This window comes from Rhamphochromis longiceps, linkage group LG18 (assembly GCF_057381845.1).
Source record: "Rhamphochromis longiceps isolate RC_006_pf linkage group LG18, R_longiceps_female_GT1.1, whole genome shotgun sequence".
NCBI lineage: Eukaryota > Metazoa > Chordata > Actinopteri > Cichliformes > Cichlidae > Rhamphochromis > Rhamphochromis longiceps.
The window spans coordinates 15,275,350-15,293,143 of NC_140574.1; the positions used below are offsets into that span (position 1 = coordinate 15,275,350).

Sequence of the window (17,794 nt, forward strand, 5' to 3'; positions counted from 1 at the left end):
GTAAAAATGCCCATTGGGGTCTACATTGGGCATTTGTGAGTAAGCTGTTGGGCTGTGTGGGCGGGGGAGATAGAGCAGGTCCTCTACCAATTGGAAGGTTGGCAGTTTTATCCCTAGCTGTTCCAGTCTGCATGCCAAAGTATCCCTGGGCAAGATACTGAACCCTGAGTTGCTCTTAATGTGTTCACTGGAGTTTCAATGGTAGACAGAAAGCACGATACTGCTTGTGTGAGTGGGTGAATGACACATGTTGTATAAAGTACTTTGAGTGTTCATGTAGAGTATAAAAGTTCTATATAAGAATCTTTCCTTTTACCCTTTTACCTACATGGAGTTCCTTTGGGCAAACCCAATATGGACTTGCCCATATAGGCTACCCCAGTGTCCAGAGCAGTTTTGTCTTTCTGGGCCCCCAAGAGAGGATTCTGTGGGCTGCTCGCTGTGGGCCACATGGCATGTGTGCTGGGGAAAAGCATCTTTGAACACACAACACATTGTACCTTGAAGCAGATTGGCTACAGCAGAAAAGACCACACCATGCCAGTCCTGCCAGTTAACAACAGGAAACTGAGACTGTAATTCCCACTGGCTCATCAAAATTGAACAACAGAAGAGTGAAAATGTTGCCAGGTTGAGTCTCAATCTCTGCTGCAACATTTGGATGGCGACAACATGAAAGCACAGGTCAATCCTTCCTTGCATCAACAAATCGGGATGATTGTGGTGGCACAGTGGTGAGGGGGGATTTTCTTGCTACACTTTGAGCTTTTGGGTAATGACTGGTTTGGAGTCCCATAACTAGTGACCATAAGTGGAAGAATATCAGGAGAACAGCTAAAAAAAGACATGGAATCATAACATTTGCTCTTTTGGCTCTGTTTGACTTTTTTCTACTTTTAGTCTGCTGTTCTTTGTAAGTATTTAGTTTCTTTTTTCTAAAATGGCTCACCTGTCTCCATGTCAGTCATTACTATATCCGACACATATACAGCACACTATTTCAAACACACAAACAACCAGCAACGCAGAAAGTTATACAGGAAAGAGAAGAGACAATCTAGCATCTCTGCAAAATTACAATTAAATTAAGTTCTATTTTAAAATCAAGGCAGCAGAAGGAAGAAGCACCATTGTCTTCTTCTTTTTTTTCTCGTTTTGAAATGATGCATGCTCCCCATACATGCATTCATTACGGAGATCTGAGGTAAGAGGCCAACTCTCCAGTCATACTTGTCTGTGTAACAAGAAACTATACCCAAGCAAATGAAATTAAACACAAATCTGATAACAATTTTAAAATCAATACAATAATGGGAAGCCAAACTGAACTAAAAGCACTCTCACCATAGTTAATCTCCAGAGACCATAATCCATCAGGACAACCAGACACCTAGTCCTCAAAAATAAAACTTTTATATGTCATACAGTCAAATGCAAAGTGCAAGTACAAAACTGAACAGTGCAGTCTTACACAATTTCAACTTTTTCTCTTATCATCTTTACAACACCAAAACAACAGACTATTCAACCAGAGTGCATGCATCATACAGTATGCTTTCTGTCATGCATGGCATCTGAACTTCTTTAGGTTTTTTGAAGATCACCTCTCATCCGAGAAGCTTCTTTACTTCTAAAACCAAAAAGTAAAGAGTCAAAGAGTCCAGAACTATGTCTCCATAGTTGGACAGTTCCACACATACACCTTTATTATCTTTGCACGGACAAAACTCCAAGAAAACCCCTAGCAAACCAAAATGTATCACTAAAAACAACGTAAGAACATTCACTTTGCATATTAGCCAGATGAGGAACAAAAGTAAGTACAGGAAGACGGAATTTTAGAATACTCTGCAGAATAGAAAAGGTATTGCAAACATATGGATTTATCTGGGATATACTTTAGGGAAAACTGTACGCAGCAGGCTAGTTGCTGCGCCTACTAGTTGGGTCGGATTTGAGATTATATTCTCACTGTAAAAGAACCGCTTTATTGGGAACAGGACCAAGACCACCTCTTCCAAAGGGTCTCGATGCAGTTGTTTTGGTCCACACCCAAATCTGATTAGCATGTTCATATCTGTCCAAATAAATCACATCAAGGGTAAAAACAAACAGGAGTTTGATTTAAATGGAATCAACAGCGCGGGTAGTGCATCTCAGCACAGTGAAACTGGTTGTGATAGAAGAGAAAGAGACAGTTTTAGCCGGAAATAATACTTCGGAAGATCATTTAGAAAAATACTTGAATAAATATTCAAAATCATCAAAAATATAAATATATATTTGAGAGTTATTTGGGTTTTGTTTAATCTGCACAAACGTTTCTTTGCTAATCTCTAATTGCAGTATTATTTTTTGTTCCAGAGCATTTTTGTAAGGTTGCCGAGCAACCAGCCAAGCACCTCCCTAAAAGGTCAAAGTGTTCACTGAAACAGCAGCACTGTCCACCCATGGTTAAGCGGAGCAATTTGTGCCGTATATTAAATGACAAGAAATGCAAGAAACTCTGCAAAAAAAAAATATGGTCAGCGATCATATCTGAGACTGAGGACACTGTGATTTAATGATATTAACACCCTCTCAGTCCACAGGGACACTTGTGCAAACAGTGCTGTCCTCACAGGCTGAATATAACAGAAGATAATACTTAATAATAAATTAAAGATGATAACTTAACCTTTACTTTACTCCCTAAAGAAAAAATGATAAAAAAAAATAGACCACAAACGACACCACACACACACACTCTGAATTCCCCCCTTCGGCAACTCAGGAATGGCCTGATTAGTTCCCATGACAACAAATCCCAACATGAAAGGGCGATCGGAAAAATGAATCAGTAGCAGTCGCTGTTAAGGTCGCCAGAATCGGAAAGGTGAAGATAACGAGTGAACCAGAGGTTACCAATGTGAAACAAGCTGCCCGCTCTTCACTGCTTCATTCTGTAGAGTTTCTGTAAGGGACAGTAAGGATTAAGTTTATCTGTGGCAGCGTAACCTGCTTGTTGTCCATTCCTGGAAACAGACGCAAATTCCTTTACGCAGGACGGGACATTAAAAAATAAAAAAAAATAGAAAAACTTGGAGTGTTTACGCAAGGCTGATCCAAACACTGTAACAGTGATGCAACGTGCCGCAGCCAGCGAGGCTAACAAGAGGCTCTTGACTGAAAAGAAAAATGCCTTTTATATATAAAATATACATAAGAAATCAAGCAAGAGTCTGAAAGTAAATGTTACTCTGGACTCAGGAAACAGATACACAAGAAAATCCGATCACCTGTCGACACCATGTCACCTGTTTAGGTTGAACAGATTCGGACGAAATCTGGGACCTGGCAATTTAAACAATCGCAAATGTATCTTTTTAATCTTCCCGTTAATAGTTTTTACACCTGTAAAAAAAACTCTAAAGAGGTAGTAAAACCATAAAAAAGGTTTTAGAAAGTATAAACTATCAAGCAAATGCTAGGACTTAATTCCATTTTGCCTATTCAGCTGACTTATTCAGCCACTAATGATGAATAACTGGTGCTGACAAAAGTGGGGATGTCTGAGCATCACACACTTCATTTCCTGCGCTGAGGTGAATTTTATGCATCAATTTGCAACTTTTTCTGCATCAGTTTATCAAAGAAAAGTCTATTTACATAAAAAGGAAAACACAAAAATCAAGCAGCAGGTAACAGCTCACCATACAGTGGAATGATGCTCTCAGGCAGGGATGCTTGCAAATAATTGTTATTGCTTATTTTCTTACTTAATATAGTTTCTGCTGATTCAACACACATACAAGTACGATTTAGTCCTCCCCCCTCTTTTGTGTGTGCCTGGATAAAGAAATCAAAAGGGTTGATTTTTCTAGATATTAGGATATTTGTTTGTCAGCTGTTTGAGAAAGTAATCTACTTATTATTATGTGTACATTACCTATGTTTGTGACAAATAAATTAATTCACTTTAACTTATCAACCTGGTAAAACAGTGGCTCAAAATGTTCTTGTTTTTTAGGCGTTTCAAGAAAAAAAAAACAACCTCATGTTGAACCTGATCGCTTTGTTCTTTCTGACGCACCATTGGACAGGAAATGCTATCCCATTGCTGATTAAGGTAGGTGTGTGTGTGTGTGTGTGTGTGTGCAGTAGAGATGCCTGCTACCAAAAAAATAACCAGTTGTATGAATGCATACTTCATATTCATATTGTAGTAGTAAAAAGAAGCTGACCCTCTTGATTAATCTCTGACATTTGCTAAATAACTACTCTGCTGTTTACATCTTCATATCCTGAGGGTGGAGACATAGAAAACCCTGTCCGGTGTAATTAAACGTCCCTGTGCCACAGTCCCCTCTCTGCCATCAGATAAGCCTTGAGTGAAGTCACAGGCTCACTCCGAGGGTCAAAAGATGCTTTCACAAAACAATGAGAAACTACTGCTCAAAGGGATAATTCTACTCTACAGGGAGTGCAGAATTATTAGGCAAGTTGTATTTTTGAGGAATAATTTTATTATTGAACAACAACCATGTTCTCAATGAACCCAAAAAACTCATTAATATCAAAGCTGAATGTTTTTGGAAGTAGTTTTTAGTTTGTTTTTAGTTTTAGCTATTTTAGGGGGATATCTGTGTGTGCAGGTGACTATTACTGTGCATAATTATTAGGCAACTTAACAAAAAACAAATATATACCCATTTCAATTATTTATTTTTACCAGTGACACCAATATAACATCTCCACATTCACAAATTTCTGACATTCAAAAACAAAACAAAAACAAATCAGCGACCAATATAGCCACCTTTCTTTGCAAGGACACTCAAAAGCCTGCCATCCATGGATTCTGTCAGTGTTTTGATCTGTTCACCATCAACATTGCGTGCAGCAGCAACCACAGCCTCCCAGACACTGTTCAGAGAGGTGTACTGTTTTCTCTCCTTGTAAATCTCACATTTGATGATGGACCACAGGTTCTCAATGGGGTTCAGATCAGGTGAACAAGGTGGCCATGTCATTAGTTTTTCTTCTTTTATACCCTTTCTTGCCAGCCACGCTGTGGAGTACTTGGACACGTGTGATGGAGCATTGTCCTGCATGAAAATCATGTTTTTCTTGAAGGATGCAGACTTCTTCCTGTACCACTGCTTGAAGAAGGTGTCTTCCAGAAACTGGCAGTAGGACTGGGAGTTGAGCTCGACTCCATCCTCAACCCAAAAAGGCCCCACAAGCTCATCTTTGATGATACCAGCCCAAACCAGTACTCCACCTCCACCTTGCTGGCGTCTGAGTCGGACTGGATCTCTCTGCCCTTTACCAATCCAGCCACAGGCCCATCCATCTGGCCCATCAAGACTCACTCTCATTCCATCAGTCCATAAAACCTTAGAAAAACCAGTCTTGAGATATTTCTTGGCCCAGTCTTGACGTTTCAGCTTGTGTGTCTTGTTCAGTGGTGGTCGTCTTTCAGCCTTTCTTACCTTGGCCATGTCTCTGAGTATTGCACACCTTGTGCTTTTGGGCACTCCAGTGACGTTGCAGCTCTGAAATATGGCCAAACTGGTGGCAAGTGGCATCTTGGCAGCTGCACGCTTGACTTCTCTCAGTTCATGGGCAGTTATTTGGCGCCTTGGTTTTTCCACACGCTTCTTGCGACCCTGTTGACTATTTTGAATGAAACGCTTGATTGTTCGATGATCACGCTTCAGAAGCTTTGCAATTTTGAGACTGCTGCATCCCTCTGCAAGATATCTCACTATTTTTGACTTTTCTGAGCCTGTCAAGTCCTTCTTTTGACCCATTTTGCCAAAGGAAAGGACGTTGCCTAATAATTATGCACGCCTGATATAGGGTGTTGATGTCATTAGACCACACCCCTTCTCATTACAGAGATGCACATCACCTAATATGCTTAATTGGTAGTAGGCTTTCAATCCTATACAGCTTGGAGTAAGACAACATGCATGAAGAGGATGATGTGGACAAAATACTCATTTGCCTAATAATTCTGCACTCCCTGTATACAAGTGCTCCGCCAAAACAGCTTTGCGGAAACTGTCTGCATGACGTGACTTTCAAGCTTTCTTTTAAAATATAACACATAAAATATTTGTAAATTATTTACTCAGTAGACATTATGTTTATTATGTAACAGCACTTTGGGTGTGAAGAAATCATGGTTGACAAATCTAACTTCGTTCTGACATTTTAACGTGTTGTTTATCCAAGAATAAAATAGCAGATTAATTAATGAAAATAGCCCTGAGGTCAAGTACATGTGTTACTTGTACACTAAACTGAACATGATTTAAAAATAAGTACTTCTAAAGCCTAAATATACAGCACCAAAACAAGTACTAAAAAGTACAAATACTGCAGTTGTGGTACTTGTACTTCATTGGCTAGTATACGGTCTGTAACAGCAGCACTAAAGTGACACCGTGTCATACATGAGAGAGATGTCAGACTGGATTACAATCTAGGTCCAGTGCTTCTGTGTAAAACGCCTAGTTAAGCTATGAAGACACCCCCTCCTCCTCTTCCTCACTCACATTCCCCTAGTGTAACGCTGCCAGTGCAGGAATTGTTATTATAACAGCACCAGCAATTCTGCGAAAAATTGCACTTTCAGAGTGGATTTTTAGAGCTCCGGAGCCCATCCAACTAAACAGGAATGCTGTATGCTGAGATGGTTCATTTACTGTAGAAGATCAGTGATGGGAGGCTCAATGAAGCCTAGTATGGCGGGTGTAAAGATGCTTCTGGTTTGTGGGAATGTGCATGATAACAAAAGAGGGGTAAGGAGCATTGCATTGCGAGAATATTTCCACAATATCCACAAACTCAGTGAAATGTTGAAAAGCTGCAGGAATTATGCGGAATTAAGTGTGCAAATAGCAACAAAGGAAAAAGCGTGTGTACGATGCTTTATGAAACAATGCATCCCAGAAAGCAGATGGAGCACCTACCTTGATGTTGTCAGGCGGATACTTGTATCTGTGCATCTTCTCTGCTGGAGCACTACAAACTGTTCACATCATCCGAGGGAGAGAGAAAAAATAATAAAAAATATTTTTTAAACTCTCAATAAGCATTTAGTTTGAAAAATCTGGGGGACAAAAGAAAACACAAAAAGCTAGAAGCTCAGCTCGACTCTGCTCGGGATAACTACAGTTTTCCCACAGACTGGCTATTATGTCTGCTCTTCATCAGGGAAAAAGCTTCATGTTGTAGCATTACGCTAGTCAAACGTTAACGCAAGCGCTGACGATATTCTACCGCAAACCGGGAAGAAGAGAGATGCTCTGCTCGTGATTTCCCGTCATCCCGCTGTGTTTTGATGATGATGTTAAGAAAGCAGAGAAAGGATGCTCTCAGGATGTGGCAGCAAGCAGGTCCTTTCGCTCCTGCTGCCTACGGAAGCCTGCGCGCTCCGGGTTTTCCTTCGCTTTTTTTTCCTGATACAAGGCGAGCTGATAATTTAGTATCCAGCTTTTGCCAGCTATTATTATTAGTATGCTGCAGTCATGAGAAAAATAATAATTGTAAGATTTTTTTTGAACGATACCCAATACAAGGGAAGTTCAAAAAAGTGATAAAGTCTACATTTAAATTTACAGAGACAGATACTTAAAGTAAAAATAATAATATATTTCTAAAATCCCTTTAAATTTGTTTTAAACCCATTTTCTACAAGTTCGGTATGACCGTATAAATATTGGTAAATCCAAGCTTTAAATAGAACAAAATAAAGTGTTGTAAAGGCTAGACAATTACAGGCAGGCTAACTCCGCCCCACTTGCGTTTAGCCTAATTGAGACCTTTTACAAGATTATCTTTAACTCTAAACATCCAAAGTTTAATGGGTTGCTTTGTTGTTGTTTGTTTGTTTTTTCTCTCTATTTTTTCACTTTTACTTCTTTTTGACACTTAAATTGTGGTGTTCAAACACTTTAATTGACCACATGATCTATTTAAAATGTTGCTACATACTTGTAATCGTGCTTTATTTTGTTTATTTATTTTTGACTTTGGTGGCATTTTTAGAGCTGAGATGGTTTGGACATGTGCTGGGGAGAGATATTGGATATACTGGACAAAATATGTTGATGATGAAGATGTCAGGAACAGAGGTAGACTACCGAGAAGATTTTCAAAATCAGCTTTGATGGGCACTGTTACGACTGTGACCGTAATTGTGTGTGGATTTGAGTGTCTAGGTGCTCCTCCGGGATTGACGATTTGGCGTTGGTAATGTGTTGTTTTTGCGTGACTGTTATGTGTTTCCTACTTTACTTTGAAAGTCTGTGTATCTTAATGTGTTCAGTTTACGTTTCCCTGTCTCGTCAGTTCTGATTTGCCCCAGCTGTGTTTCCCTCCTGTGGTCCATTCCCTGATTGCCCCTTCTATGTATTTAAGCCTTGTGTTTCAGTGTGTCATGGTGGCGATCTTCCCCCCCGTTGTAAATAGTTTGACGTTTTGTGTTTTGTTGTAAATAGTTTGACGTTTTGTGTTTTGATGTAAATAAATTCGTTTTGAGACACTTTTTGGGATTTTGGTGGAGAGCCTTAGTGTTTTTCTTCGTAGTTTTGTTTTCCTTATCTTTGTTTTTCTACGTTGCACCCCGGTTGCCTAGGCCGGGGTGTAACAGGCACATTTTAGAGGTCAGCAAACTGATTGTAAGTTTAAAACATTACAGTATATTACGCCACGGTTGTAGGGCTTTCATTGTGATGAAATCATTATTCTTCAACTGCGCAAACTGAAAGATGGATATTAATGTTTAGCTGAGACGTTAACAGGACAAAAAAAAAACTATTTCCTCAAGAAAGTTTTCAGCAGCTGTTTTATCAAGGCAGATGCTGTGGATTTCAGAGCCATCTAGTGGAAACAAGTACAAACTGCAAAGAGTAAAGCGGCCTTTTCATTGGCCTGGGTGACAATATGCTCACATTTAATGAAGACAAACACAGAAAAAGCCATCAGAGATCTCGATTGATTCATTTTATTTTCCTCAAGGACATTTATGAAGGCAGAAACAAAAATCTGATTCTGTTTTTATTATACACAATTTTGAAAAATGAATTATTTTCCAAGTCACCATCACATCAACATAATGTACACACAGTACCACCTACAGTCACTGAAAGCCCGGGGTTTGGTACACAGCCTGGTTCTCCAAAGGCATCTTGGAGTCACATCTGATTATTATCATTTATGAGAGCAAAGACCATCTCACTGCTCCGACACCTTTGTGAGGCCAGACTTCAGTGTTTGAACTCTTGAGTATGTGGAGGGAAAATTTCAAGAAACCAAAACCAAAAACAGGACAATTCACAAAAAAGCCGTGGTCTGTCAGCTCTGTGGAATGATGATCAAAAACATAAGACGTTTTCAAGCTATGTTCACACACACACACACACACACACACACACACACACACACACACACACACACACACACACACACACACACACCCATTACAGCATTTTCTCATTTTAGGCTAAACTCAATTTTATGTTACTGGTAGCTTAGAAAATAATCATTTACACCACCCAAAAGGCTGCTTTTCAACATCTACCCACAGACAACTGAGATTTAAAACATAAATGAATGAAACTTTAAGGAATGTTGAACATAAATGAGAAGAGTTGACATTTTCACACAAGACAAAACTAACATTCAAAAGAAAAGTTTCAATGAAATGAAGATTTGGCTGCAAAATTTGGATGTTTTATTATTATGAATCAGCAAATATAACAGAGTCAGAGATTTGGACCCTTGTTAAATGACAGTAATACCACAGGAAAAGGTAAAACTGGGTATTAATGGTGGTAAAGATTTTACTTTCCTTTCTAGTAACTGACTAGGACAGCAATAAGCTTCTTCTTTTGTTTTACTTCAAGCAAACACTATATCCAACTACAGGAAAGGATCACGACTCTAATAAAAGTGAAGTCAATTGGGAAGTTCTGGCTGCCGGATACGACCGCAAGACTCAACATTACATTTTTAAAGACTGCAGGAAATCTATATGTGATTTGACCAAATTTGACCTCCCATTGAGCCACCCGACCTTAGTGATCAGGAAGCCTGATAAATACTGTATTATGGCTGCTGTGTGGGTTAGGACCATCAGCCTATCAGCAAAGAACAGATTTAAAAAAAAGGAAACAGATCTGACAGACCAGGCTACAAACACAATGACAAACATCCTCATGCTTCACAGGAAAAAAAGATCACATGTCCTGCGCGCGCGCACACACGCACACACACACGCACACACACAGTTTTTCAAATACTCCAGTCTAATTTTTAACTACCATTCAACAAGAGCGGTCAGATAAAAATGATGCAAATTAAACAGTTATCGGTGTAAACCTCTCCTTAAATGCAGAGTGAATCTGTCCGTCTAGCTGCTCTTCAGACTGCCCCGTTTACTTCTACTGCTCATCAGGCTAAATCATCACAGAGTTCACTCATTTTTCTTTATTTAAAAAAAAAAAAAAAAAAAAAAAAAAAAAAAAGGTATGAAATGCAAAATATGCTGTTTTCTTCAACTTTCCTTCTTCCCTTAAGAATTAAGAGCAGGGCATGGGTGTACCAACTCTTGTATGGATGTTAGTTAAAAAAAAAACAAAAAAAAAAAACAGGAAAATAGAGACATTTAAATAATTTACGATGTATTTACACAATAATCGATCTTTTTTGTTTTGTTCCAGCGTCTGTCTTCTCAGCGTTTGAATGCACATTCTAGTCACCCATCTTTACTTTCGACGTCTGAGGAGAAACAAAAAGCAGTTTTTAATAAACATTTACTGTAAAGAGTTATAATTTTTAAGTCTCTGCAACAACATCTGGGCCTTTGTCCAAACAACTATGTTGTGGAAAGATTGTTATAACAAACCAAAACTATACTAAAAACTTAGTTTGCAAAAAAAATTGTAAACTGAAATACATTTTTTTTTTAAAAAACGTGAAATTCTATCACATATTTAGAAAAAGATGTTTTAGCCTCGCTTAGATTAAAGCGAGGCTAAAACCGATAAAACTTAATGATAAGATTGTGATGATTGACAGTTTCTGACCTAAAATAATTAATAAGTGAAATTAAAAACTTCAGTTTGTGCTATGTGGCCATTATTCTCCTGTGAGGCAAAAGATGAAGGGTAAAGGCTTGCAAAAAACTGTATTTACCTGCAGAATAGCTACAATGACACCAAACAGGCCGATGGCACTTCCAAAGATTTCCACAATTAGGATCTTCACGAAGAGGCTGGCGTTCTGGGCATCTGCCAAAGCGGCTCCGCTGCCCACGATGCCGACACAGATGCCACAGAAGAGGTTGGAAAAGCCCACAGTCAGACCAGCTCCAAACATGGAGTAACCTAATAGGACAGAAAACAAAATGAGTCACAGTTCAACCTGAGTAACTCACAATGGAGTCGTCTACATCGTCGTCGTTTCACATCACCACATTCATCTGATTGGCCTTCATCTTAGTTTCATCTGTACAACGAATTCTTTTCCCCCAGAACTGTGCAGACTCTTTTAGTTGTTTTCTGACCTTCCTGTTCCTCCACCTTGTTGTAAACTCTCTGTACATTCATAAAGGTATGCCTGGATTGTAGACTGTAACACCAGTAAACATTTATCTTAAACATGGAAATAATTCTGCGATCATTCTTGTGGGACCTTCGTTGAGCTGGTCAGTGCATTGGGCTCAGTGCTGTAACTCAGGTGGTAGAGCAGGTCACCTACTAACCAGAAGTTCGATCCCAGTCTGCTCCAGTCTGCATGCCAAAAATCCTTGGGCAAGATACTAACCCTATGTTGCTCTAAGATGCATCCATCAGAGTATGATTGCGTGTGTGAATGTTAGATGGTGTGATTGGGTGAATGAACAAGTTGTGTAAAAGCGCTTAAACTGCTCAGGTAGAGTAGAAAAGCACTATATAAGACCCAGTCCATTTACCAATTTTAAGACTCAACCAGATTGCAGATTTGCCCACTAAAATTTTCCATCTATGACAGGTTTATTTTGGCTTGGGGTTGTTTTCAGCCTAATGATGACACCCTCGCTTGCATAGATTCTCTTTGAACAGAATATTGAGATCTCCAGTAAACAGCAACCAAATACAAAGTCAACACCTGAAATCAACTCTGGATCTTTTGTCCTCCTAATCCTTCATGAAATTAAAAGGGCACAGGCCTCACCTGGGCACTGACTGCTTGTCAGTCCAGTTAATTTTGAGCCTCTGAAAATGGGGGCCTATGTATAAACAGGGCTGAAATTCTATTATTGTTATTATTATTATTTATTTTTAAAACCCTAGAATTAAAGGTGAGATTTTCCTATTTCAGTCAGGAGTCTCTTTTCTTACCAGCTTGGTAGTTTCGTGCCCCAATAGTCTCAGGAGTCGTTCCACTGAAGTTCTGTAAGACGAAATAAATCATTTCAGAATCCTTATTCCGGGCTCTACAATGACATTTCACTTGTTTTTGTCTCTTACAACTGCAGCTTAATTTCAAGGTGTCGCTGTCCTCTGTGCAGGCTTCCTTGCATCATTTATGAATTTTTTAAAAAAAGGCTTCCTCAATCATCAAAAATGTGTTCCTTACCTCGGCCATATTGCTGATGACAATAGCCATGATGATTCCATAGATTGCAACAGCTTCACAGAAGATAATGCTGGGGGGAGAAACAGAATAAGCAAGGGTCACCGTCTCTGCAAAACACTGCTTTGGACCTGCAGCAATAAACTGATGTTACTGGTGCTAGATGGAACCATAATTCACTGAATGCCCTTCTTAGCAACGTACAGCTGTTGACGGGAACAAAACAGACAAGTGCTCTCTTTGACGGGGCTTACCTGACCAAATTTTTGGTTTTGATTCGTGGAGCCTTGACGCCACCACCAATAATGCTAGAGCCAGTGACGTAGATCCCCCTAGGAAAACAAGCGGAAAGAAAAACAACATCACTTACAAAAAATTTTAATGTTACAGAAAAGTCAACAGTTGGTATAAATGGAAACAGGAGAAGCATAAAAACACAGCATGAGTTAAATGACTACCATTATTGAGCTTCACTCTAAAACGACCCATTTACACGTAGTATAAATACACATCTTCTGTGATCCAAACGGTTTTCAATGCACTCGAGACTTGTAATGATGCAAAAACAAGGTAAAAAGGATCCGTTTCAACACACAGTGGCAGCACATTTTTCATCTAATGCACTTAATGGGATAAAATACTAAACAATAAAAAGGAGCTCAAGGTAGGCAATTAAATGAAAATAAATCTTCTGAACACTGATCCAAAATAAGCAGCCAGCCCAGAGACTTGTAGGTAATATGTGTGAAAACAAATAAGACGATGTATTTCTCATTAATTCCAAATGACAGGAATGTGTAGGACAATCATGCAGAAGAGATAAGTTATTCAGTGTGTAAATCAAAATTATTAAGCAAACACAGGAATCATTTTGTAATCCAGGAACCTGTGGATCGGCAGGTGGCGGTTTTTCCCCACAGACCACTGGCTGTAGCTGGCCTTTACCTGCAGCTGTTCAGCCAAATCTGCTTTAAAGGAATTCGGTTAGAGTTCTCAGAAGATCTGTGGTTCGATTCCCGAGTCTTCTAGTCTACATTTTGAATTCTTCTTTAAGATAACGAACCGCAAACTGCCCCGAAAAAACGGATCAATGTTAGTGTGTGAAATATATAGGTGTGCAAAGTCCATAAAATAAAGTGCTGTGTAAGTAGGTGAATGTGGTATTTTATGTGTAATTTCTGCAATTTATTATTTCACAATCGAAAACTCTGAATACAAAACAAGAAACTTGTCCAAACATCTATTTTTCATTTCACACAGTTTAATATTTTACAGTTCTACATTTACACCTGTTGTTTTAAAAAGTAAGGTCAAAGGTTTTAGGGAACAGCACTTTTTTTTTTTTTACTCCTCTTATGTTGAAACAAGACAACTGACAGAGTTTGGCATTTTGTGTAAAATTATGCTCATGTTTTGTAATCAAACATAGCCAGCCATGGATACTAGTATGCACTTAAAGAAGTCTTACTTACCAGGCAGCTCCCACCACAGACAACGAGATGGCCAAACCAATGCCCAGATTGGCCCACATGAAAGGAGAAGTCTCTGTCAGGAACCTGCGAGTAAAGAAGTAAAGCTCACTCAGCCTCAATTTTATAACAACATCATTGTTTGCAATACCTTTTAAAAACACGATGTACACTCTGTTTTAAACTCTAACCTTTTTCTCAACAGTCTGTTAAAATAAATACCTGTAGTGGATAAATCCAAGCTATGCCCTCTTCAAGTAGTAGATGGAAACCACTTCATGCGTTTCTTTCACATCCCAAATTTACTTGGGGAAAGTACAGACAGACCTCAAAAATGTCTCCAGTGACACATTCACTGTTACTTTCACTTTCAACATATACAAATTATCTTGGAAAATGTCTGATCAGCCAAGTGAAACGGATTGGTGCCTCACTATCACTCTGCAAAAAGGGAAAAGGCGGGCCCTGAATCTGTCAAAGAGGAAACAGGCAACGTAGACTAGCTTATGTTGTAAGGCATGTCTCTGTACATTTACAATTGTGCAATGTGGGAAAGGCAGTGCTGTTTTATAACTTTTATTACCCAGAATGTCAATATAATATTTTTCCTGGTAGAACCACTTATAAAATATAACTAAAACAACAGACTAGATGTCAAACAAGGTCAAAAATCATCACTTTCTTAATTCTTTCAGTTGCCCAATTTAGGTGGATCACCTGCCTCTATTTCACCCTATCCCTAGGACCCTCATCTGTCACACCAGCCCTCTGCATGTCTCCATCCATGAAATCTTCGTCTTTTCCTCCTGCCTGGCAGCTACATAGTCAACATCCTTTGTGCAATATATCCCCCCATTTGCCCCTTTTTCAAACCATCTCAGCCTTGCCTCTCTAACTTCATCTCCAAACTGCTTGACCTGAGCTGGTCCTCTCATTTCTAATCATGCCCATTCTGGTCACTCCCAATGAAAATCTTAACATCTTCTACTCTGCCACCTGTCTTTTTTCTTTTTTTTTTTTTAAGTGAAAACCATCTTGAAACCATACACCATTGAAAGTCTTACTACCATCTTGTAAATCTTCCCTTTCATTCGTGCTGCTATCCTTCTGTCACAAATCACCTCTGACACTCCTGCCCTCCTCCTTTCTGCATTCTCTTCTTCACCTCTCTTGTGTACACTCCATTGGCTTTGTATGGTTGACCCCAGATATTTAAACTCATTGACCTTTGTTACCTCTTCAGCGTTACACCCATCTCCCTCTCATTCACTCACACTCACATGTATTCTGTCTTGCTTCCACTCAACTTCATTCCTCTTCTCTCCAGAGCATACCCCCACCTACTCTCACTACACATCACAATGTCATATGCAAACATCATAGTCGGCAGAGACTCTTGTCTGATCTCATCTGTCACTGCGACAAGGAGGAGCTCAGAGCGGATCCCTGATCCTACCTTAGCCATCTGTCACTCCTAGCAGACACACCTCACCACTGTCTAGCTGTCCTAAAACATGTTCTACACCACCCTGACTTCTTCACGCAGTACACAGTTCCTCTCTTGGCATCCCATCATATGCTTTCTCGAGATCCACAGTGAACCTCACTCTGACCTTCTCTATAATTCTCCATCAACAGTCACAAAGCAAACATCTGTACAGCTCTTTCTCAGCATTAAGTCATAGTGCTACTAACTGATCATCACGTCTCTTCTTAACCTACCTTCAACAACTCTTTCCTATAGAAAAATGGTGTGGCACCTTAACTTTATCCCTCGGATACTAATGATTTTAGAGTATATATGAATCTTTACCTCCAGACAGCAGCTGTGTACAAAGAATACTTACCATGCCACATCAAAGCGGAATCCCAGGTCAAATATAGTGTAGCAGATCCCTGTGGAAACAGTGACGGTCATTTTTAGGCATATGTGGGAAAAACACGGTAACACTTTAAAGATGAGCCATTTAGTCGACCCGTGTGTATTTCTGCATGAGTAATCTTGTGTTTTGCAGGTTGCGTGAAACACAGTCACACTTCTGTTCTAAAAGAAGCTGCAGCTTCGGTGTGACCACTCACACTCACGTGAAAACCACTGTAGTTCCTACCCAGCACAGTCAGCTGGACACACAAACACCTAGACAGCTAACCTTAGCACGGCGCAAACAGACGACTTCAAACTAAAATAAGAAAAGCGATCCAAGCATGGTAAAATATTTCCAAATCATACAAGGTGTGACACTAATAAAAATAAAATACAATCACTAACATCCAACGTTAAAACCTCTGAAAATTTATGTTATGAGAGTACGCTGTAAGCTAACTACCCTTAGCTAACAGCATGCTAGCCAGATGCTAACTTAAACCGTGTTGTTTATATAATATGAGCACACAGCGATTTTTAAAAATACATTCAACAACGAATTGGGTTTTCATGTATCCCTCTTATCATGTATTAGTAAACCATTTTTTCCATATGCTAACTAACCTATCGACTATCCCAGTATTTAGACGGGTCCTGAAGTACAGCTGTCAAACATACCAAAAAAAAAAATCACAATGTCACGAAGAGACAACGATTAAATACACGACCATTACTGCAAATTACATGAAATATATATTTTCATTCATTCATTTAGCTATTATTAGGCATTTTCCTGTAAAATAAAACCTTACCAACGATTAGTATGGTGCTCCAGAAGGCCAAAGTGACCCCCGTGTAAAGAATGGCGTGTCCGTTCATCATCCACTCTAGTAGCATCTACCCACCGGGTTAACCTGCTGGATCAGCAAGATCTACTTGGCCCAAATTTCAAATCTGATGCCAGTACAGCCCAGGTAACGATATAATGCAGTTTTACGAAGCGCTATCAGTCGATGGAGGAGGAAGAGAATCAAAAAGAGAAGCTGGGTGATGTCAGCTGATCCGGCTCGACTAGCATGTGACCCAGGAAGGAAGGGAGGGAGGGCTGCGTTCGCTTACGTTTTTACTTTACCCACTGTCGCTTTAAAACAAGCGTTTAAAGCACTCTTTGTGTTGAATTTACTCGGTAATTATTCCACCGTAACTTACACAAATATAGAGTTAAATAAAACAAAACGACACCCAACCAAGGCAAAAGAGGTTTAAATATCCTCGAAGATAGTATCCGAAACCGGAGTGTTGACTGCAGCGCGCACAGTGGCCGAAAGATGTCACTGTTGAAATATATATGGCGCAAAGGCAACAAGACTGCAGTGTACACGATTTATAAAGGAAAAACCCAATCAATACTAAGTCTATTTGACTGTTCATTTTTATCCTATAATTAAATATAGTTAACTTGATAGGACATGTGCAAGACAATAACTTCATCCTTAGACCACGAGGGACACTATTATTTTTCAATAAGTGCAAAAATGCTGTGATGGAAATGTTATGGTCTTTGTAATAACCTGATATCATCTGAATAATTATGGGAGATTTGGGACCAACATGTTGAGCAGTTGTGTTTTGGATAAATGTTACATATTTTTCCTCTTGCAGTACTTAAGATATCAAATCAAGGCCAGGGGGCAGGGAAGCTGTTCCCATGACACATGGTAGGGAAACACAACAGTAAGACACTTCATGTTGGCTTTTTTCTTTAATTCATTACCTGTTTGAAACTTTGTTTGTTTGCTAAGCCACTTAACACCAACCTGTAAATAATTCAGGCATCGAAATGACACTT

At 39.3% G+C, this 17,794-nt stretch overlaps 2 protein-coding genes across 2 annotated transcripts in view; both read right to left on the reverse strand.

Moving 5' to 3' along the window:
- Window positions 1-7,392, reverse strand: part of b4galt2 (UDP-Gal:betaGlcNAc beta 1,4- galactosyltransferase, polypeptide 2) — a 228,147-nt gene extending 220,755 nt beyond the window's left edge. The window contains exon 1 of the mRNA XM_085388585.1: window positions 6,963-7,392. The gene's annotated coding sequence lies outside the window, so the exon portion shown is untranslated. The remainder of the gene's footprint in view (window positions 1-6,962) is intronic.
- A 3,111-nt stretch (window positions 7,393-10,503) lies between these two features.
- atp6v0b (ATPase H+ transporting V0 subunit b) lies at window positions 10,504-17,143 on the reverse strand. The gene is made up of 8 exons (XM_085389442.1): window positions 16,758-17,143; window positions 15,929-15,977; window positions 14,085-14,168; window positions 12,867-12,944; window positions 12,616-12,685; window positions 12,378-12,429; window positions 11,191-11,381; window positions 10,504-10,773 (listed from the first exon to the last, which is right to left on the reverse strand). Exons 1-8 carry the CDS (start codon window positions 16,840-16,842, stop codon window positions 10,747-10,749), a joined length of 636 nt encoding a protein of 211 aa, XP_085245568.1. The 5' UTR covers window positions 16,843-17,143; the 3' UTR covers window positions 10,504-10,746.
- Between the last annotated feature and the right edge of the window lie 651 nt (window positions 17,144-17,794).